At 36.3% G+C, this 21,526-nt stretch overlaps 3 protein-coding genes across 11 annotated transcripts; all 3 read left to right on the top strand.

Annotated features, from left to right (window-relative positions):
• The first annotated feature begins 1,444 nt into the window (after positions 1 to 1,444).
• Positions 1,445 to 8,529, top strand: LOC120273851. 8 transcript variants are annotated; one of them, XM_039280580.1, is made up of 6 exons: positions 1,445 to 1,720; positions 1,815 to 1,905; positions 2,072 to 2,173; positions 3,318 to 4,380; positions 5,721 to 6,203; positions 8,031 to 8,529. In XM_039280580.1, exons 5-6 carry the CDS (start codon positions 5,746 to 5,748, stop codon positions 8,269 to 8,271), a joined length of 699 nt encoding a protein of 232 aa, XP_039136514.1. In that variant the 5' UTR covers positions 1,445 to 1,720; positions 1,815 to 1,905; positions 2,072 to 2,173; positions 3,318 to 4,380; positions 5,721 to 5,745; the 3' UTR covers positions 8,272 to 8,529. The 8 variants fall into 8 exon arrangements, with proteins under 8 accessions (XP_039136514.1, XP_039136519.1, XP_039136518.1 ...); XM_039280585.1 differs by lacking the exons at positions 1,815 to 1,905; positions 2,072 to 2,173 and having other exon boundaries at positions 3,318 to 3,466; positions 3,547 to 3,605; XM_039280584.1 differs by lacking the exons at positions 1,815 to 1,905; positions 2,072 to 2,173 and having other exon boundaries at positions 3,318 to 3,466; positions 3,547 to 4,380.
• A 569-nt stretch (positions 8,530 to 9,098) lies between these two features.
• Positions 9,099 to 11,558, top strand: LOC120273386 (mitochondrial import inner membrane translocase subunit TIM10). Of its 2 annotated transcripts, XM_039280011.1 has the most exons (6): positions 9,099 to 9,233; positions 9,433 to 9,502; positions 9,943 to 9,995; positions 10,474 to 10,512; positions 10,771 to 10,840; positions 11,277 to 11,558. In XM_039280011.1, exons 2-6 carry the CDS (start codon positions 9,452 to 9,454, stop codon positions 11,325 to 11,327), a joined length of 264 nt encoding a protein of 87 aa, XP_039135945.1. In that variant the 5' UTR covers positions 9,099 to 9,233; positions 9,433 to 9,451; the 3' UTR covers positions 11,328 to 11,558. The 2 variants fall into 2 exon arrangements, with proteins under 2 accessions (XP_039135945.1, XP_039135946.1); XM_039280012.1 differs by lacking the exon at positions 10,474 to 10,512.
• A 5,761-nt stretch (positions 11,559 to 17,319) lies between these two features.
• LOC120274074 (7-deoxyloganetic acid glucosyltransferase-like) lies at positions 17,320 to 19,389 on the top strand. Its single transcript, XM_039280824.1, has 2 exons — positions 17,320 to 17,891; positions 18,290 to 19,389. Exons 1-2 carry the CDS (start codon positions 17,390 to 17,392, stop codon positions 19,261 to 19,263), a joined length of 1,476 nt encoding a protein of 491 aa, XP_039136758.1. The 5' UTR covers positions 17,320 to 17,389; the 3' UTR covers positions 19,264 to 19,389.
• The last annotated feature ends 2,137 nt before the right edge of the window (positions 19,390 to 21,526 follow it).

Genomic DNA, 21,526 nt, shown 5'->3' with positions numbered 1-21,526 from the left:
AGTTAGTTGTTATGCACACATGAACAAGAAACTTGGCATGGGTGATACTTAATTTACAATTCAATGGACGAGATTAGCTAGCTAGGATACTGTTCTTCTTCATGGGTACAAGCTGTTGCAATGTCTTTGTAGGATTCAGTCTCGGTTAGTTGTCCTGAAGAGCTATCTAGGTAGCTGGCTGATAATGACAACAAACATAAACAAGCTATAAAATTGTTTTTCCTTTCATCTATATTTGAAATAGATAAAAGAGGAAAATTCATTTTCATTGACCTGCGCATTGGTTTGAATTCTTCAATTCTCAAAAAATCTCAAAGTTTGAAGACCACCTACTATACTGCATTTTATAGTTTAATTAGTTGCAGTACCTAGCAGCCTTGTTAGTTGTTTCTTAATGAAACGCAATAGAAGACTTCCACAACAAGTAAATGATAATGACGAAATAATTTAATAACCAGCTGACGTTCACCCTTCACCTTCCAAAAAAAAGAAAAAAAAACATATGGAACAATATATCCCCACAAGTAACTCGCGTGCAAATTAAACTGCTATAGCATATCCAGTCCTGGCGGTTTGCTTTTGATTAATTATAATGATATGATATCTAATTGATGTTGTGAATGTCAAAGACGGCTCCTTGACATAATTAATAAACAAATGCATCTTGCATGAAAACTGGCCAGTTAATTAATCTCTCTAGCTCTAAGAACTAACTATGAAAAATGACCTCACACCCACACTTCTTGTTCCAGCTATATATATATATATATATATATATATATGGAAAAACATCATCTAGGTAAGTCCCTAGATTTGAAATCTAAGGACGTTTTAAATCTAAATGGTTGGATCATCATCCGATGGTTGATTGTTTATATAAACAATGCATACCTTTTTACTGTTCATGATTACTGTACAATACTGTAAAATGCGCTTTCTACTGTTCATAATGATAAGAGCCGTCAGATTACCATCTGATGGCTACCATGGACATCCCTAGATTTGAAATCTAGTGACGTCCCTAAATGATGAGTCCTATATATATATATATATATATAATTAAGCCATATAAAATCAATGGATCAAAATTTATAAAATCTTGTCTTGAGTGTTACATTTGTCCTTTTTATTTAGATGTGCAAAGCAAGCAAGCAATAATTAGCAATTTATTGAGAAAAAAATTAATGTAATGATGACAGGAATAATAGATAAATCGATAGAAACACATATAGGTATCTTGAACCAACAATAACAAACCCAACAAAAATGGACCTAGTTTTTAAAGAGGCCTAAATATTAAGAGTTTCATCTCTAATGGGCTTAGGCCTGTTTTTCAAAGGCAATGGCAGGATGGTAATTTCTGAGTTAAAGTGGTTCTGCCTTTTAAAAATAATAAATAAATAAATAAATAACCGAGATTGGTGATTATGATTCACGAGGGAAACCTGAAACCCTTTGCTAGTGCCTAGTTCTAGTTCTAGTTCTAGTTTTAGCCAACTGAGAGAACGGCCATGGAGGTGGTTGCTGCCACCGAATCCGATCGTCACCGTTGCTCTTGATCCCAATTGCAATCCCGCAACAGAGGGACGAGGATGGCGATGAATATCGATCTATGGGCCAAAGATGAAGGATTGGTTAAAAGGAATGTGGTCTCCCGAGGAGGATGCCATGCCATTTTCGTTCTCAAATTCGGTGTTAGGGACTTGTCTCTTGATCACTGGTATGTTTTCTATTGTTTCTTAATTTGTTAATCTATTTCTCTTGCTGTTGTTATGTATACTTTTGTGTTCAAATGAATGTACTGTTTTCTTCAGCCTGCTGTCAATGGTACTACGGTGTCAAGGATTTTGCATGAACCTTATACTGCTTTTACTTACTACTAGCGCCAATGAACAGAAAATTAAGGTGAAGGAGATTTTACTTTGTCTGCGATGAAACTTGATATCTTTGGGTTATTTAGTATTTCTCTCTTAAAAAAAAAAAAATGGAAATTTACTTGTGGGCTTTGTTTTTATGATGCCTTTGCCTTTTGTTTCTGCTTCTGATTTTATAATTAATTAATTATGACTAGGACTAGGAGGTGTGACATTGCATATTGTTGTAGAGGAGGAGGAGGACCGGATTTTACCTTTTCTATGCTTTGAGAGAGCTTTTGCACATTGCAGATTATATGGTAACATTTTATTTTATTTTATTTTTTATGTACAGCAATGAATTTATGTCTGATGCTAAAGGTTATCCTAAATATATATTAGTAAATATAAAACTAGTTTGCTGGGTAAAATTTAGGCATTTTGAATATAGACTTCCTCATGTCCTTAGAACCAGATTGCGGGGGCAGAGACCTTTCAGAGTCAGGTTATTCACTTATAACGAAATTGCAATGATGATGATGTAATTATTGTGTAGTTACAGCCAACAAATCAAGTCTCTGCAGTGCTAATGAACTGTAATAGTTACAACCAACAAATTAGACCATTAAAGAGCTCTATTGCACTCCAGTCTTGCATCTCAATGTTCTGTTATATGTGATTATAGTTGTGGATATTTCGAGTTGGTACTTTGAATGTTAAAATCATTGGGCTTCTGAGCTTTGGTAAACTTCCATGATTAGTGTTTGGGCTACTCAGATATAGTAATATACTCTTTCTGATGACTGGACTAAGGGCACTGACTGACCTATCAGATATACAGATGTAACCATAATGCTGTTTCTTATGTATAGCCTTCCAGATTTCAATTCATCTCACAGCTTCCATTAATATGGTTATGCCCGTATAGTCTATATTAAGCTCTAATTCGGCAGAACCAATATGGTCATTGCCAATGCCAAGTCTAGATCTGGTAGTCCAATGAAATCCTGCCGCACAGACCAAAAGAAAGATAAACATGAGAGAGAACCTTGCCTGACTACCAATTACTAGGTGTGTATTATGTCATGGTCTCAATTTTGCTCGGTGTGTGTTATATTCACATACAAGAAGGGATTACGTTGTAGTTCAAAGATATCATCCCAAGCTTTTTGTTTTCAATTTTCTTATTCATTGGCATCTGAATCTGCTTCTTCTCTCCTTGTCCTTTCAATTATTTGCTTTTGGTGGTCTATTATGTTCTTTTTTAAAAAGAGACATGTGAGATAAATCTTCTCAGATACTCTACACCAGGAAAATCAATAATTGGAGTGGTTATGCTTGGACATATATTTAGATATGAACGATGAAATCCAATTTCCATTTGTTGTACAGTTTGAATTGCACTCAAATTCAATTTTCTACATCGTGAAAATTTATTTTGTGGGGATAATCTGTTGATTGTAGATTTACGGAAATTTGGAGGTGAATAGTGCATACTGGCATTGAAGCTGGTGGATTGCTTCATGATTTGCAACTCCATGTCAGGAAAGCTGAACATGTATGAAAACAAGGTAGAAATATAGTACATTTTGATACAAGTTCACGTGAAGCAGGTAGGCATTGCATTTTTTATATCTGTTGATGGGAAATGTGATATATATATATATAACAAGACTATAACTATCAGAGGCAGTCATGCAGAACACGCCCAGAAAGGAGATCCAGCCTGGTAACTCTGTTATTCTGACCCTGGTATGTCCATAGCATGCTCCACCATATCCACCGTATGTATCTGCGATGTCATGCGGAAAACTTCAATCTCACTAAACGTAGACTACTTAGTTTTGTTGTTATTTTTGGTGTTCTCATAAGAACCAGGAAAAAACTGATCCCCTTGTCTTTCACATCATATGAATGGGGTTTAGGCCTCGACCCTTGAGTATAGTTGGATGGGCCGCTTTCCTAATGTTCTTTTGCCATTAGGACCCACCGTCAATGCAAGATTTTTATTTAAATTAAAAACAATAAAAAGGGGAAAAAAAGTCGTTTGCTTCCCTAAATGACTCGTTTCTTGTGATTTTTTTTTGGTCCTGCCATTTTAGTTATATTGGTTCAGCAGGACCGGATAGTGTAGTGTGTACTCATGTGTTGGAAACTTGGAATACATGCGGCCGATGGTACCACTATACATGTGCTACTGTGCAAGCAGTTGTTTGTGTCTGAGAAAGCTGTGTAATATAAAATGGAAAATGTTTTCTTATGGTCTTGTGTGCATCTTCTAAATTCCACTTCGTAAGGTAAATGAAAAGCATGGTTCATCTCCAGTGCCTTCTCATTCCTCATCATTTCTTCCCCCACCTGCCCAAAGTAAATCATCTCTTGGTCCACTCTCTCATCAAGCTTCCTTTGCTTGAAATGCAAGTATTTCCTTTTATTTTGTTTTCCTTGGTCTGGCCTTGTCGAAGCACCTCTCTCATGGATTCCCATTGTGTGAATGCATCATCACCAAACCAGTAACTTCTTAAAGGTGATTCTATTCTGTAATGCAAATCACTTGTGATTTATTAGTTATTACCAACCATGTAGTATCTTTTTCTTTTTCTATAAAATTAATATTAATTGAGGAAAGCCTTATTAAAGGGAAAAAAAGGATAAAAAAAAAATTCAAATCAGATCCTTTTGACCAACAGTCAACCTAGGGTGTTAGTGGGCACCACTGGCACTGCTATTGGATTTCTGAATTCACTCTAGCTAGATCCTGAGGATTTTTCGGATCTTGTGATTCATCATCTCTATCCGTTCTTGCCTGCTTGGAAGTAAGGTTCAGTTCAGTACTTGTTTCCATCGAAGGATTAAGGCTAAGGAAACGGATTACGGAATTACGTTATCACTCTAGAAATAAACAAACATACAACATCACCCATCAATCAAACGCAGGAAGAGGATTTACTGTTTAGAGGAGGCCGAGCAAACCCTCTCTACTAGTACTCAGCTACACTAGTCAGTCACTTGTGTCTATCTATTAACACCGTCCTAATGTTGTCCTTTCTTTTACTTCTCTCTCTTCTACTCAGTCCTCCCAGTCATTTCTCTGTCTCTGTGTGTGTGTCCTGTCTTCTGTGCTGATGTTCAGTCCAAAAGAAAAAGCCTGTAGATTTCTCCAGCTCAGCTCCTCTCTGTTCCATCTGCACAGCATTGTTTAGACCTTTCTCTATTTATTTTACCTTTTCCTTTTTTGTGATCCTAATAATAATAATAATAATAATAATAATATGACTGACAGATTGACAAGGTGCTCGTGCCTCTCTCTCTCTCTCTCCTCAGCAGCTCCCAAACCACCCTCTTGTTTCTTCATGTGGTAGTTGTGCTCTCTTTCTTTTATAGATTGCTTCTTGTTCTCGAGCGGTTTTTGTGGTTCCGATGTCTTCTCACAGTCTTCAAGCCTTAAAAGGTCTCATTTTTAAGGAAAATTAGATGCATTGCATGCATTTCTTGGTTTTTTTTTCTCCCTAGTTTTTGCCGAGATTGTATGGCTAATTAAGGCTCGATCTAGCATTCCGAATTCAAAAGCCTCATTTTGGTATGTTTTTCATCCTGCATTCTCTGCTGAATCTGAGTCACTGAACCTCCTTCTCTTCCGCAATAAATCTTTCTCAAGATTGCATATCACACCACCATTTCTTCAACCTTGGTCTGAGGGCGTCTTTAATTCTCTTCAAGGGTCTGTTTCCTTGTCTTCCAATAAAAATTTCTGGTTTTCAGTTCAGTTCCTTATCTTTTTAATTTCCAAAGGTAGATTAGACAGACCCTCTCTGTTTTAAAGACTAAAGAGTGTTTCTTGGCATTGCTCTTGTTGCCCTTCAAAAGGTTCCGTCTTGGATTTCTTTAGCTGATGGCAGAGATGGGTCAGGCTTCTTGCGAGGATATAGAAAGAGGGCCTCACCGGCGGTCCTTTAATGGCGATGACAGTGATGGCAGCCACTGTTCTTCCGATGCTGAAGAGCAGTCCTGGCATTCACCTTACAATGCAAACTGTGCCGCTTCACCATATGCTGTGTTTCGGGCTTCATGTGCATCATCAGATCATGAGACTGATGTAGCATCAGAGCCTTGCAGAAACTCCTGTTTCTCGGAGTCTTCCCTTGAGATTGATTTGGAGAGTGGGGTGACTGAGGTTAAGGTGAATTTGACCAAAGTTGTGGAGAAGGATTGCAGGATCTGTCATCTTGGTTTACAAAGTGCTGCCTGTGAATCTGGCGTTGCTATTGAATTGGGTTGCTCTTGCAAGGGTGATTTGGCTTCTGCCCACAAACAATGCGCTGAAAAATGGTTCAAAATCAAAGGAAACAAGTAAGTTAAACTTTTGCTTCTTTGAGATTACGAATTTTCTTTTCTGTCTTCATGCTTTTGCACTAGATTATTTTATTTTTTCTTTTTTTAAATTAAGTGGATGAACCAAAGACTAAGTTGTTCTTTTCATAATAGTCAAATTTATCTGGCTGGTGGCGCTTACTTCTTGAATTTCTTTCCTCAAGAAGACTATTTCTTTCCCCCTTTTTTTAAAATAAACACTGTGAAAAGAATTTGATTGTCAAAACTTATTGAAATGATTATGCCTTGATTTGCCTGCTTACGTAACACGTACAAAGATTTATAAGAGTCATCCGTTGAAGGCATATGCTATGTCTGTTTACTAAACTGTTGTTATGAAACGCCTGGAAAATCTCTTTATAATAGTTTTGACATCCACTCTAATCAAGGCATATACTATTTCTTCCTTCGTATTGTTACTGTGAATGATCTTCCAGGCTAGTTCAATGCAGCTTGAAATCAACTGTTGTACTATTCCTTCCTTCGTACTGTTACTGTGAATGATTTTCCACGCTAGTTCCATGCAGCTTCAAATCAGCTGTTGTACAATTTCTTATTTTGGAGGGGAAAACTAATGTATGCCTTGATTTTAATTAGTGGTTCCCTGGATAAAAATGTTAGCAAGTAGAATATTCTTCTTTAATTTAAGGAAAAGAAATAAAGAGAAAAAGGATTTAAAATACTAAGTTGTATTGGAAATAATAATTCTAAAGATGATGCATTATGGCCATTGTCTTTGTCTGCTTTATATGTCTGTTTCTTGCTATTTTATATGTGTATAGCAAGTGGGCATCTGATTTATATGTTTGATAATAATATAAGCATCGCATAAGTAATAACTTGTTTTTATTTAATGGAAATTCTATATTCCTGCAATCAATTGCTATATCAGAAGATCTTCCGTTGTTTCACACATCTGTATGAAAGCTAAAGAGATATATATCTTCCTGTGAAACCATGATGTGACTCTACGTCATGGATGTCTATTTGTATTCTCGTACTATTGGTGATTGAGAGAATTACTTCCTTATCATTTTTGCCATCTGGCTATATAAACAAACTCAAGTGCACCGCACAACTGAATAATTGCTTGTTTTTAATTTTTTTGTTTTTTCCCTTTTATGCTCAATAAATGATGTGCTTTGACCATGAAATTTACTTAGTTACCTCTCACTGCATCTGTGTTCAAAGGCTTTGAACTGTTTGTTGCTCAACCATTTGTGCTGTTGCCTGTCTCCTCATGCTATCGTTGCTGGTAGTTGTTGCTGCTGGCATCATTATCTTTTCTATTTGTGTGACTTACTATTTAGTTCCACATGTACCCATTTGTCTTGAGTAATTTCATTTGCCTTTGCAGTTGGGCTGTTTCTGTGACTATTTTGTGGATTGTTGTCTCTTGTGTTCTCTGAACTCCAGATTCTGTTCATTGTCCTTGTAGTATTTTGAACATATATCTGCCACTTGTCCTTTCTAATCTAGTCTAGACCTTAGACCTTATGATAAATATTAATGATGATGAAGCGCTAGACTTGAAACTAGACCAGCCAGATGTTAATGAAGTATTTGCTACTGTCTCCCATATGACAACTATTTTCAGAGCATATATAATTACTTGTTGTTTAAGTGATACAATTGACAGTTTCGAGAAGCTTTGGACTTTCAAGTGCTGTTGTGCTCTGCCACATCTCTTAACTTATATATATATATATATATAATTAATGCTGAAGAAATTACCTTGTAGTATTTATGCTCATTTTTGACCTGCAGTGATTTTTAATCTGTCCTATATCCTATGGTTGTTTCCAGGACCTGCGAAATATGTGGCTCAAGTGCGCAAAATGTTGCCGGTGTGGCGGACATTCAGACGGAGCATACTGAAGAGTGGAACGAGACCAACAATAATAGCAACAATACTGGTACAGGTGCTGCAGCAGCATCGGAGAATAGGAGATTTTGGCAAGGCCACCGTTTTGTCAATTTCTTGCTTGCTTGTATGGTCTTCGCCTTTGTTATCTCCTGGCTTTTCCACTTCAATGTCCCCGGCTGAGCCCTTCTCCTCCACATTGTACCAAGTCTGTTCACCATACCATATCATGAATATATATATATATATATATATATATATATAACTCCTGTACTGTTACAAGACCAGTTGATCAGAGAGAACAGGGAGAGATATACATGACAAGACGTACCTTTTTCTACGTCTAAGGATGTCTTGTCACTGTTGTCTTCTTTTAACTAGCTCTTCCGTTTGTGAACTTTCCTCAAATACATTTTGGTATTTCATGCGTGCTTGAGCTTAGCATACCATGTCCTTGTTTTTTAACCTCTCATGAATGGAAAAAGTTCAATTCAATTCAAGTATTGAAGTCTTGGAGAAGTGTTTTGTTTAAAAAGGAAAAAAAAAATGACAGAGGTGCGGCATGGTCAGTAAGGCACATGGATATTTATTTGAATTTTGTAAGTAAAAAATATATATATATATATATATATATGTTGAAGAATATCTTTGAAAAGTAGAGATTAACAGGCCAAGTAATATCTTTTACATGGATTGAGTATATATCTGATAAGTAAATATCCTGTGTCTGTGATACAAATTTCATCATTTCAGATATCTCGCTGCTCAGGGCGATGGTACTGGTGCCCTCTTGTGATCAATTCACGAGTTCTAGATAATTATATAAAATTTTGAGAAGAAAAGAATAACAAGTGATGTTGTTTTATTTGAAGAATTAACCCTTTTAGTTAGTATCTTTTAACCATTACTTAACGTTTACTTTGTGTTAAAGTCATTTGTCTTTTAATGGGCTTGATTTGCTGCTGGGCTTTACACTTGGACCACCTCTGGCCTTGGGCTGGGACATTATAACCACCCAGATGATGATGATGATCACGAATCCTCAACCGTGAACCCCCAAAAAACCCTAAATTGATTCGCTGGTCTGCAATTGCTGCAAATTCCTCCGCCTGAGCCTTCCGACGCTCGGCTGTTGTTCGTCCGTGGTATTCTTTCTGCTCCTTTTGCTCTAAACCCTATCTGTTTTTTTTTTTTAAAATTTTCTTTTAATCATAACATCTTTATGGTTTTGGAGGAATGGGCTATTCGATTTCTAATGTTTCTTTGCTCTTCATCCTATTGATTTCGTATGGTAATGTTACTATTCCGATTCCGATGCTTACTTTTATCATTTTTCGTGTTTAGGGTTTATTTCCAAATTCCAATGGCGGGTAACAACAGCAATGCCGCCTCTGTAAATCTTGAAAAAGAGCAGGTATTTATTTCTACTGCCATCATCCATCTGCACCCAATAATAATATATAATCAAGCATGTTAGTATGGTTTAATCAGGAGTTATAAGGCAATGAATTGAAATGAATGTGCATACTTTTTTTTTTTCCCCAAATTCTCTTGATGTTATGCCTCTAAATAAATTGTTTACAATCATCAACCAGAGATGCTTTGATCTCTGGATACTACGTGTGCCATTAGCCTGTTTTTCTTAGGCATTGATTTTTTACTTTTTATAATGTTGCCATTTAATTCTTAAATGTGATTATTGTTTTGTATATCCAGTGATTGATTTATATGAGTTTTGAAGTGGGGATTTATTTCTGTATTTATTTTTCCCAATATGTGTAGAATGATCTATTCTTTTTCTTTTAAAAAGTTCAACTGGCCTATAATTCTGATTATGGCATTGCTGTTTTACAGATCTTTGGAATGGCAGAGAAAGAGATGGAGTACAGGGTAGATCTTTTTAACAGGTAACAAGACAAGAAATCCAAATGTCCAACTTGTATCTTTCATTTATATTCTTTAGTTAATGTTAGTTGTATAGCTTGCATTTCATGTGGAGAAGTAATTGCTGTTTTTGCCTTTTTTATTACACCATTTTTATGTAAAAAATGCATTTTGGTTCCTATTTCCGATAATGTTTAATATGGTCACTGTATGCATGAAAAAATGTTACTGTTAGATTTTATGTGACACTGTCTCCCTAGAGGAAAAGAAACCAAGCATAGCTCACATAAGAGTTACTTGGCAAGCACCTTATAAGTTATAACCAGGAACTTGGATGTCTGTATAACTTTATAATCGATTCAAGTTAATGTTTATTTATTATTTATATTTTTCTAAGTGCTGGGAAAGCAAAAGGAATAGGTTTTGTGTATTCTGGCAAATTTTATATGTATTCACCTTGAATATTGACTTATTAATATGTACTTTATTGATCTGATACAGGCTTACTCAGACATGTTTTGAAAAATGTATTGAGAAAAGGTATGCTGAATCCTTTAGGCATTTAATTAACATTCCGATTTGTTGCGGTTTTTAATTGCATTCTACTTTTGATACTTGCCAAAGGATTATCTGTCTGAATGGGTTGATGGCAATGAGCAAAACTCTTGGACATGTGCAAATATTAATAGATTATTCACCCTCTGCATAAATCATTAATAGCTGAAATGTAGGCATATTTCATGATTATTTTGTGTAAGGAAGTAAAGCTTTGACATTTTCTGTAACCTTGCATTCCAGGTACAAGGAACCTGAACTGAATATGGGTGAAAACAGCTGCATCGATCGATGTGTTTCAAAATACTGGCAGGCAAGTTATTGACTTATCAACTTATTTACTACTGCTGCATGATCTGGATGAGGGCACCTTTTATGCCAAATAATGAAATCGAACACTGGAAATAATTATACATAAAATAACTAAAATGATACTATCATGGCAAACAGCTGTCTTTCTGTGTGAAAACATCAATTTTTGGCTGAGACAAGGGTTGCAAATTTTTCCGTAGTTTGAAGTATGTTTGCTACCAGTTAGATCAAAACCTCTTCATGGACGAAGTCATATTCAGAAATTATTTTTTCAAAGCCATTTTGTTTCTTATTTGTACACATGCAACTATGAAGATTTGAGTGATTTCTTTCATTCTGCCTGATTGATATGAATCATGATCACCTTTGGAAGTACCTAAGTGTGTTTTTGTTGCTAAATCTCCGTTGTTTTTTGCTTTTCCTTTGTTACTTTACAGGTAACGAACTTGATAGGTCAGCTTCTTGGCTCCAACCGACCACCAATGTGATTGATGCCTCTATCAGCAACAGTCAATGTTTGGATAGTTTGGGGCTATTTTGGGCATCTGATCGCATGAGATTTTGTCATGACAAACAATGTTGAAAGAGCTATTTCGAATATGTGTTGATGAATAACAACACATCAAAGCTCTGTATTTGTTGTTTTAGTTGATATTTTCACACATTTTCTTAAACCATGTGGCAGTTACATTAAATAACAAGGAGTGCAACATGACCAATCATGCTTTCTCTATCGCAAACAATTCTGATAAAATTTGGGTTTCCATCTTCCTTCATAAGTATCCAAACTGGTGCATTTGGAACAACTGCTCTCATTCTTCTGATTCCAGTTTGCACAAAGCTATTTCAAAAACAATGTCTGTCATTAAACCATACTTTCATCTTGCTACTTGTAATCCAAATCTGGTTAATGTTTGGGAGGACCCTTGGCTCCTGGATCTCCCTCTTAATTACAAGCCCACTTTTATCAATATGAATGTCATTGATGACCTTGCAGTCAATTCTTTTATCTCTGAGAATACCTATAATTTAAATGCTTGCTCTGAGCTTTTTGGTGGCAGCCTGAACAGAGTTGTGCTTAATGAGACCAATTTTGACATCCATGCTTCTAATGATTGGGTCTGGCGACCCATCTCATCCAAAGCCACTACTGTGGCTGTTGTCTATGACTTTGTTAATTCTGGGGGGACTTCTCAGTTGGTTTGGACTGGGTGGCAAGTCATTTGGAAATTGAAGGTTGTCCCTCGTGTTAAGGTTTTCCTGTGGAAGCTGGCCCATGGGAAGCTTCCCACTGGCTCTTATCTCTTTAACCTTAACATTGGCCATATCTCTCTTTGCCACTTTTGTAATATTCATCCTGAAAACTCTACTCACCTTTTCTGGGAATGCAGGAATTCTGTTAGTTGTTGGTTGATTGCCTTAAACTGGCTGGGTTTGGACCACTCCTTCCTTACTCAACTTAAACAGGGCTCTTGGCTCACCTGCAACTTACATTGTAACATCAGTTGTGATTTTGCCAAAGCTTTCCTTGCATCTGTGGCATACCACATCTGGTCTGCTAGATGCAATTTTCTCTTTCGGCAAATTTCGGCAAACTTCAACTTGATCCCTTCCAAAGCTTGGTCAGCTACTCATGACTACTTCTCTGCTCATGGCCTTAATCGGAATCATTTCTCTATTTTTTTCCGGGCACGCCCTGACTCTCCATTCTGCTCTCTCTCGATGCGGCTGGGACTCTAATTCGGTATGGGCTGGGTTGGGGTTTTTGGGAAAGAGGAGCGGGGCGAACCCACTAGAGACCCAGGGGACGTGCACAAGCCTCGGTGGAACAAGTGGGGGACGGGAGCCGCGCTCACGTGGTGCCCGAAACCACCCAGTACACAACCACTATTCACAACTCCCAGAAATGTGCCCTCAGTCGAGAATCGAACTCTCACCACTCGGTGAGAGCTCTATCGGCGACCCGTGTACCAATAGACCCCAAGGTCGTTAGCCTGGGTTGGGGTTTTTTATCTTTACTAATCATCGGTTAATCCTTCTTGCAGGATCTGTCGGTGTATCCCCGTGCATCCGCTCTTGATGCGAGCTTCTTGCTATTCTTTTTGCCACGGACCATTACTCTCTCTCGGTTGGACTCCTTCAAATCTCTACAGCGATTGCTGATTCGCAGTTCATCTTCTTCAGCATTTCAACAATATCATTGCTTGGCGTTGCTCTGTGGCAATCCAATCCATCAACCGCATTGTGCACTGTGGCTCGACTTCTACTTTGATCAAATCAGTAGTGACTTCAACTCCTTTGTCGATCGGCTTGCCCACTTTGGCGCTCAAATCCTCAAGTTTCCTTATTTGCTCAAGGCGGGACCCGACCACGATGGCTTGAAGACCTTTGCAAAGCTTTTTGTTTTTCTTTCTAGCTGTTTTTCTTGTTCAGCTTTCATAGCTCCTTTTGCAAAAAAAACAAAAAATAACAAGGAGTGCATCCTATTTTCATAAAGCTCTCTAATGCGAGTGCTTGCATGACAGAAGAATGCACAATTTTTCTTAAACAACAATAGTAGCAATTTTCCATTGACATTCAAACAAATTAAACCCAGACAAATTTTCTTTAACAAAAGCACTGAATAATGTGTGAAATATAGTAGTAAAAAGCCGGTAAGTAGAATTCCATCTAATTCTAACAGCTTTAATAAATCTTTTGCCCTTTATGTTGTTTGCTTTACAATACAAGTCCATTATTTTATGAGGATCATGCTTGTTTCCGAGTATGTTTTTGGGGGAAGAGGAGCGGGGCGAACCCACTAGAGACCCCAGGAACGTGCACAAGCTTTAGTGGAACAAGTGGGAATGGGGCCGTGTTTACATGGGCGCTGGAACCATACATACACAACTACTATTCACAATTCCCAGAAATGTACCCTCAGTCGAGAATCGAACTCTCACCACTCAGTGAGAGCTCTATCGGCGACCCGTGTATCAATAGACCAGTGTTTCCAAGTATGTTACTACATTTCCAGTTGTTCATACAAAATTTTTTAGGGGCTCTGATCAGGTATACGCACACAAATTCAACACATGACAAGTACATTCAATATGAAAATACTACCTCCCAAGTGAATGCCTAAAGTATTCTTTTGAAGGTCTTATTGAAGTTGTATTGGCCATTACATTGTTAAAATAAATTGAAAACACCTTAAATGACAATCCATAATCTTTAATGATTCTACAAATAAATTTATAAATATTATCACTGGTACATGCCTAGTTCAATACCCAAAAAGTCATTACTTGCATTTTGATATTCTATGAGGCATCAATTAAATGCATTATAATATCCATAAAAGAGTTTTCATGAAATATATTTATCTATACATCAACACATAAAAAAATAGAGGAAGTACAAATGCAAAAATGCGCATGAAGTTACTCTTTATTGAATTTCTACTATTTAAAAATTTGTTTCCAGTACAATACCTTTTCAAATATTCTTTCATGTTATATGCAATATCTCATTTATGTAGTCTTGCACTTATCATCACTCCACATAGACAAGTGCTCAAATATGTAAATTCTCTCCAAAATTTAGTCCCCATATCTTAATTGAGAAAATGTAAATAAATAAAAGTGAGAATCCATGCCTTCACCCATAGCGAATCAAATTTGTGATTAAGTTCCAAGAGATCCAAGCTTTACTTCTTCTCCATGTGTCTCATGAGTATACCATATCCTCTTTCCTTGTTGTGCTTAAACTTTGAACAACAATAGTTGTGTCTAACATAAGGTACAATACCATCATTCTTATAAAATTTAGTTAAGTGAACTTTAAAAATATTGGATTTAAGGATGAATTCCATGGTGTTGTTTATTGCTTTGTTTGTGAGGGTAAACTTGACCATGTAAGTTACTCAAATGGACTTCTTGTTATTGATTGCTTGTTTTTTGGGACTGTAGACGTGGAAGCCAAACTGACAATGCTCTTCCCTCCTTGAGCATTAACCATGTGACGTGACGCCATTTTTTTCAGAATCTAAAAAAAAAATAAATAAAATAAAACAAGAAGTAAAATAAAATAATTAAAATAACACTTACTAAACACAAAATTTTTAAAAATAAACAATGGTAAATAATTATATTATTAAAAATTAAATGAAAAATTAAACGAGAAAAAAAAATAAGTGGACTATAACTATTAAATAAAATAACTAATCCAGTAAAATTAAAATAATTAAAATAGCAATGAATATTCAATAAATGAAAAATTAAAAAAAATGATGGTAAAGAATTAAAGGATTAATGTACAATTATAATAGAGGAAATAATAATTAGTAGACTATAAGTAGTACACAAAACCACAAATAGAGTAAAATTAAAATAGTTAGTAAAATAAAATAATTAAAATAACACTCACTATTCAATAAATGAAAATTTTAAAAATAATGATAAATAATTAAAAGATAAATGTAAATTTAGAATAGAGAAAATAATTTGTAGACTATAATTAGTAAACAAAATTACAAATAAAGTAATATTTTGTAAAGTAAAATAATTAAAATAACATTCATGATTCACTACCTGAAAATTTTTAAAAAAAGTCAAAAATAAGTAGAGAATAAAGGATAAATGCAAAATAAAAATAGATCAAGAAACTACTGATTATAATTATTAAATAAAATAACTAATAGAGTAAATTAAAATAAGTATGTAAATTTAACAACTAGAATGATTAATAAAATAAAATTTAAAATTAATTAACAATATCAATTTATAGCTTACTTTATTAATTAGTAATTGGATAGAGATTTAAAATCTAAACAACTTGTAAAAGTGTTTAAAGAGAAAATACATTTGATTTGTAGAATGGAAAGAGAACGATACATTTGATTCGTAGAATTGAAACAAGATGAGGGATAAAAATGAGATTGTAGGAATAATAGTATGTTTGGTTAGAAAAAAAAAAATTTATTAGGAATTTAAAAATGTAGGAGAAGATGTGACAAAATTACTTTTATACCCTTAATATATATAAATATATTAAGATATATTTAATGATAAATAAATTGTTTTTTATAAAATATTTTGAATATCATTATTAAAAATAATTATTATAATTAAATATTCAAATCAAATATCTCATTTTAGTTATTATTAGTTTTAATTATTAATTAATAATTTACATAAATGATTTTTTATATAATAAACCTCAATATGAGGAAGTTTAACTATTATAATTAATAATTTTTATTTACTTCACTATTCATCAGGGCAAAAGTGTCATTTCACTCTATATATATATATATATATTATATTATTTTATTTTTAATTATTATAATTATTTTTAAAATTTAATAATTTTATTTAATTAAATATTTATAAGGGTAAATTTGTAATTTTAAAAATTAATACTATTTATTTTTTCCCAAACAATGTCATTCCTCTCAACTTTGGACTAAATAAGCACTCATGTGCATGTAGTACCACTATTCAATATTTACATACTCCATTCTTATTTTTACAGTTATATATTCAAACATGGTTATAAATTTTTATTCAATAATGAACTCGTTCTAACTGTGCCTATTACCTCCATCCAAATTCATCCTCAATGTAGAGAGAATCGAAAAAAATAAGAGGATTTAGTGTAAGATTAGCGGGAGGAGAAGAGAGGTTAGTATTATATAACGAGGAAAAAATGAAAACATGAAAAATATTAATATATATGTATATATATATATATATATATATTATCCCCATAATCAGTCTACTACAGTTGCAGACTCCTTAATTTGAGATATCCAGCCCGGTTCTTACCAGGTCTGTTCCGGGCCGGGCCAAGCCAGGTTGAAACCAAGCCCGTGCCCCTGAATATCATGTTACATATATACGTGTGCAGGTGCCAGGTGACATTAAAGGACGGTTTTCTTCTTGGCAAATTCTGAATCCAAGCTACAGTTTGGATATGTCTACATGAGAAGATGATGTATATATATGAGGACAATATATGTGCCGGCATTCCAAAAGGAAATAAATAAGCCTTATATGGCGAGCCGCGAGCATGCATGTCTGCATGAGAAGATGATGGATGGGAACATATAATGCGCCAGCATTAATTAAATTAAATAAGATTTTTTGTTGGAACTGTAGATTCCATTGGCCACCAGATTGGGCATTTACTTATATTCCTTTATTGTCTTGCTAGCTATTGGAGTTGGTCAATTTGTTTGAGATGTATTGTTTCCTCATGGATGACTTTTTTTTATTTCAGAATCTTAAATTCTTTATTGTAAAAACTTTGGTTAAAGAAGAAAAAAAAAGAAAAAAACACAACATTTCACTATCTCATTTTGTCTTATTATGGGAAAGATCAAAGCGGGGCATTGGTTCGGCAGTGTCCTGATGCCCGAGAAGTACTTATCAATAATGCCAGTGAAAAAGAACCAGTCTAGTCGGTTGCTGCTGCTTCTCAGTAACAGTACAAATTTCCTTCATCCAAGTTCCAAAACCCTAGCTAGCTAGTGCAGTTGAGTGGATCAGTTTGTTCTTTAAGGTAAGATATGGTGGCTCATGTTCTAGTATTCCCTTTCCCAGCCCAGGGTCACTTGAACAGCATGCTCAAGTTGGCGGAGCTCTTATACCTCTCCGGTTTCCACATCACCTTCCTTACCACAGAGTACGACCACCACCGGCTTTGCCTCCACTCCCCAGCTCACTCCCGTCTATCCCGTCTCCCGGGATTTTGGTTCCGCTCCATCTCTGATGGTCTCCCTGATCAACAACCCCGTTCAGCCTCTCGTCTCATCGAACTCTATAACTCACTGACTCACAACTCAAGCTCTCTGTTCCGAGACTTTCTGAACTCAAACCTGAGCCAAAGTCAGGATGCAGGATGGTCACGTATCACATGTCTAGTGGTGGACGGGGTCATGCCCTTTGCCATGGATGCAGCCACTGATTTGGGAATACCAACCATTACTTTTCGCACCTCAAGTCCTTGTAGCATCTGGACCTACTTCTGTCTTCCTAAACTCGTAGAGGCGGGAGAGTATCCTTTCCCAGGTATGTTTCTGCATGCATAATAATACATACCACCACGTACGTGGCCATGGACATATATACGCGCGGTTGATGAACAACTACTGCGCACTTGCTGCAGGCTTCTCTAATTTGCATTCAGATATAACGTTTTATTTATTTATTTATTTGTTATTCTACTACTTACTTGATCAGGATTGCATGTTGTTTATAATAGCTACAGGTGTGTGAATTGAAGCTCTTAGAACAAAATAAAAATAAAAAATAATGCAAGCTACATACACACACACTCTCTCTATAAATATATTTATTTATTTCTCTTAGTTAATTAGTTTCTACATTAATTTTGTTTCGATTGATATATAGCTAAATAAAATAAATATATGGCTAATTATATATATATATATATATATAAATCGCAGAGGGAGCTGATTTAGATGAGAGGGTATATGCTGTGAGTGGTATGGAGAGCTTCCTGCGGCGTAGGGACCTCCCTAGCTGTTTCAGAGAGGCTAGAGACGTGAGTGACCCGAGACTTGATGTCGTTTATATGGTCACAGTTAGCACGACACGCGCAAAAGGCTTCATCCTCAACACCTTCGAAGCTATGGACAGCACTGTGCTATCCCATATCCGCACCGTTTGTCCGACCACCTACGTCATTGGGCCTCTCCACTGCATGCTCCAAAACATGAGATCCCGCATGTTAAGCAATACACAAAGCGGCGAAACGTCAAGTAATTCGGCAAATTTATGGCAGGAAGATAGGAGTTGCTTGCCCTGGCTTGACAAACAACCAAAGGGTTCTGTGTTGTATGTGAGTTTTGGTAGCTTCACTGTGATAACAAATGAGGATCTGATGGAGTTTTGGCATGGGTTAGTCAACTCTGGTCAACGTTTTCTATGGGTAATACGGCCAGATTTAGTCAATGGGGTTGAGGACGGGGAAGGCCAGCCTACATCAGTACCACCGGAGCTGGAGGCGGGGACAAGTGAAAGGGGGTACCTTGTTGCGTGGGCGCCACAGGAAGAGGTGCTGGCTCATCCCTCAATCGGTTGCTTCTTGACGCATAGTGGTTGGAACTCAAGCTTAGAGAGTGCGGTGTCTGGAGTACCAATGATATGTTGGCCATTCTTTGCGGATCAGCACACCACTAGCAGGTTTGTCAGTGAAGTGTGGAAGATTGGGCTGGACATGAAGGATAAGCATGGGAGGGAGATTGTGGAGACAATAGTGAGGGATGCCATGGAAGGAGAGAGCGCCCAGGAGTTGAGGAGATCAGCAGCAGCAATGGCGGAGAAGGCCAGGGAGAGCATTGCAGAAGGAGGGTCATCCTATTTGGACTTTCAGACATTAGTGCGTTACATCAAGTCCACTGACCAGGGAGACGGATGAATAATATATAGATCATGATCGCCTTATAATTAGTTCACTGTCCTGCATGCATGCCTTTTATGATATGATGTTGATGTATATATGTCACTACTGGAGTTGGTTTTAAAATCTACAGCTGTACCTAGTTTGATGAACATATGTTTATATATATATATATATTTTTTATAAATAAAAATATAAATAAAAAAGGAACTGCAGTGACATTAGCTTGAGATATATATATAATAAGGCTTCGTTTTACAAAGAGCATATATATATATATATATATAGCACGTACGAGAAATATTTGATTCACATCATGAGAAAAGGGAAGGGATACATTTGATTCACATAATAAGACTTCGTTTTACAAAGCACTAGCATAGCATGCATGAAGAGAGAATGAAGTACATACATAAACCAGAAACATTCACACCATATTCATACACGTCACACAGGATCACTTTATTCTTTTAAGAAATAAATTAAAAGACGCAGACGTATCTATTACTTAGTCATGCACCTCTCTTTGGCAGAACTAGCTAGCACATCCCTTTGATATTGGACTCTCCGAGCCGACCACCTTAATTAGCCCTTTCGATCCGATCTCATGGATCTGGGAAACTCCGTTGACACTCCTTTAAATATATATATTTTTTTGGGCTGCCTTATTGCTCTCAAGGAAAGGTAGGAACATACATAAATTAACAACAAACACTCCCACACGATATTCATACAGGTCCCAGAGGATCACTTTAATCTTTCAAGAAACAGACAAGCAGATACATATTACTCAGTCTGCATGCATGCACCTCTCCATTCTGCTTCTTCTTGTTAGCCAGAGATTTCAATGGACTTGATCTCTCAAGTTTGTTGGTCTTCTCCTTGAGGACGGTCACTGTGAGCACACCGTATCCACCTTGGCGTTCTCCGGCAGCCTGAACATCCTTCTTCTCCTCCTGATATTTTTTTTCCTCTCTCCACCGATTTGGAGATCGAATTCTTCCTTCAGTACTCTATCTTCACCATCCAGTCAATCTGAGAGTTGGGAAAAGCCAAGGCTTCATTGGAGGAGTACTTATGCGAGGTCACCTCAAGTTGTGATCAAAGGGTGCTTTGTTGCCAAATACGTACGGAATGAGCTCCATCTATTATTACTTTGCGAATATGAGCTGAATGAGAACTTGCAGGGGATAAATCAATGAATTAAAGAGATCACCAATCAAAGAAACTCATGAGTATAGCTGGCTATATATGTATATAGATAGATAGGCATGACACATCAAGCCTTGATGGTTCGAGTGTATTCTTGGTGATGAAAGAAGGTGTTAAGAATACCCTTCTATCACTCTCAAGTTTCAAGTGGGAGCCAGAGGGATAGAGAACACTATATATGGTCTTATAGGACTCTCAGATACATGCAATGCATGGTCTGTCTTTGAGATTTGTGCACCAATGTTCTAAACGCCCGGGATTTAACCTTTGTGCAGGTCTCTACATCATGCGATTATCTATCCCTAATTCCTTCCTGTCATCAACTCGCTCGTTTCAGCAAGATCATTTAATCTCTATGAAAAAGAATATTGTACAACGCTCAGATCCTAGTCTAATATACATTATTATTTTTTACAAAATTTGAACATGAGGAATGGCCTCGGACGTCACTGCCACATTGAAGCTAGGGGGCGCAGGCTCATCAAGACCACCAAGACAAGCACCTTACGTACCTTGAATGTCTTATCTCCAATATTGTACTGCTTATGTAGGTTCTCCATCCACCAAAAATATAATGTTAGTGTGTCGCTGAGTGACAAGTCCAGCCAACCGTACGTGCGCATCGGCATCGGTCGAGGTATCTACAAATTAACGGTTAAAACCGTGTGTTATTTTGTCTATATCCAGCCAAACACACCATTCCCCGTACCCGTAACCATCTTAACGTTCGTATTAATTAAACCCTTCTTCCAGTGGGTTCACCCCAAATCGGAGCACTCTGGGAGTCTGGAGACGCGTTCAAGCCTCACTTTAGCATGCTACTCTGGAACCTCTTTCATTGTCTTCCCAGCGCTGCAATAATAAGAGACCGAAGACACCGTTTGGTTCGTGATAATATATCATTATCACATAACATGAGATTATCATGATAATATAAGTAAAAATGTTATAGTTCATTTAATTGTCATGGTAATTAATTTATTAAAACATAAAAAATTATCATAATAATCCAAAATAGACACCAAATTTGGTGGTAATAAAATTACCACTTTTTTTAATAATATTTATA

The sequence above is a fragment of the Dioscorea cayenensis genome, chromosome 12, assembly GCF_009730915.1.
Source record: "Dioscorea cayenensis subsp. rotundata cultivar TDr96_F1 chromosome 12, TDr96_F1_v2_PseudoChromosome.rev07_lg8_w22 25.fasta, whole genome shotgun sequence".
In the NCBI taxonomy this organism is placed as follows: Eukaryota; Viridiplantae; Streptophyta; class Magnoliopsida; order Dioscoreales; family Dioscoreaceae; genus Dioscorea; species Dioscorea cayenensis.
The sequence above is the reverse complement of the archived record's forward strand: the minus strand, read 5'-3'. Positions and strand labels throughout refer to the sequence as shown.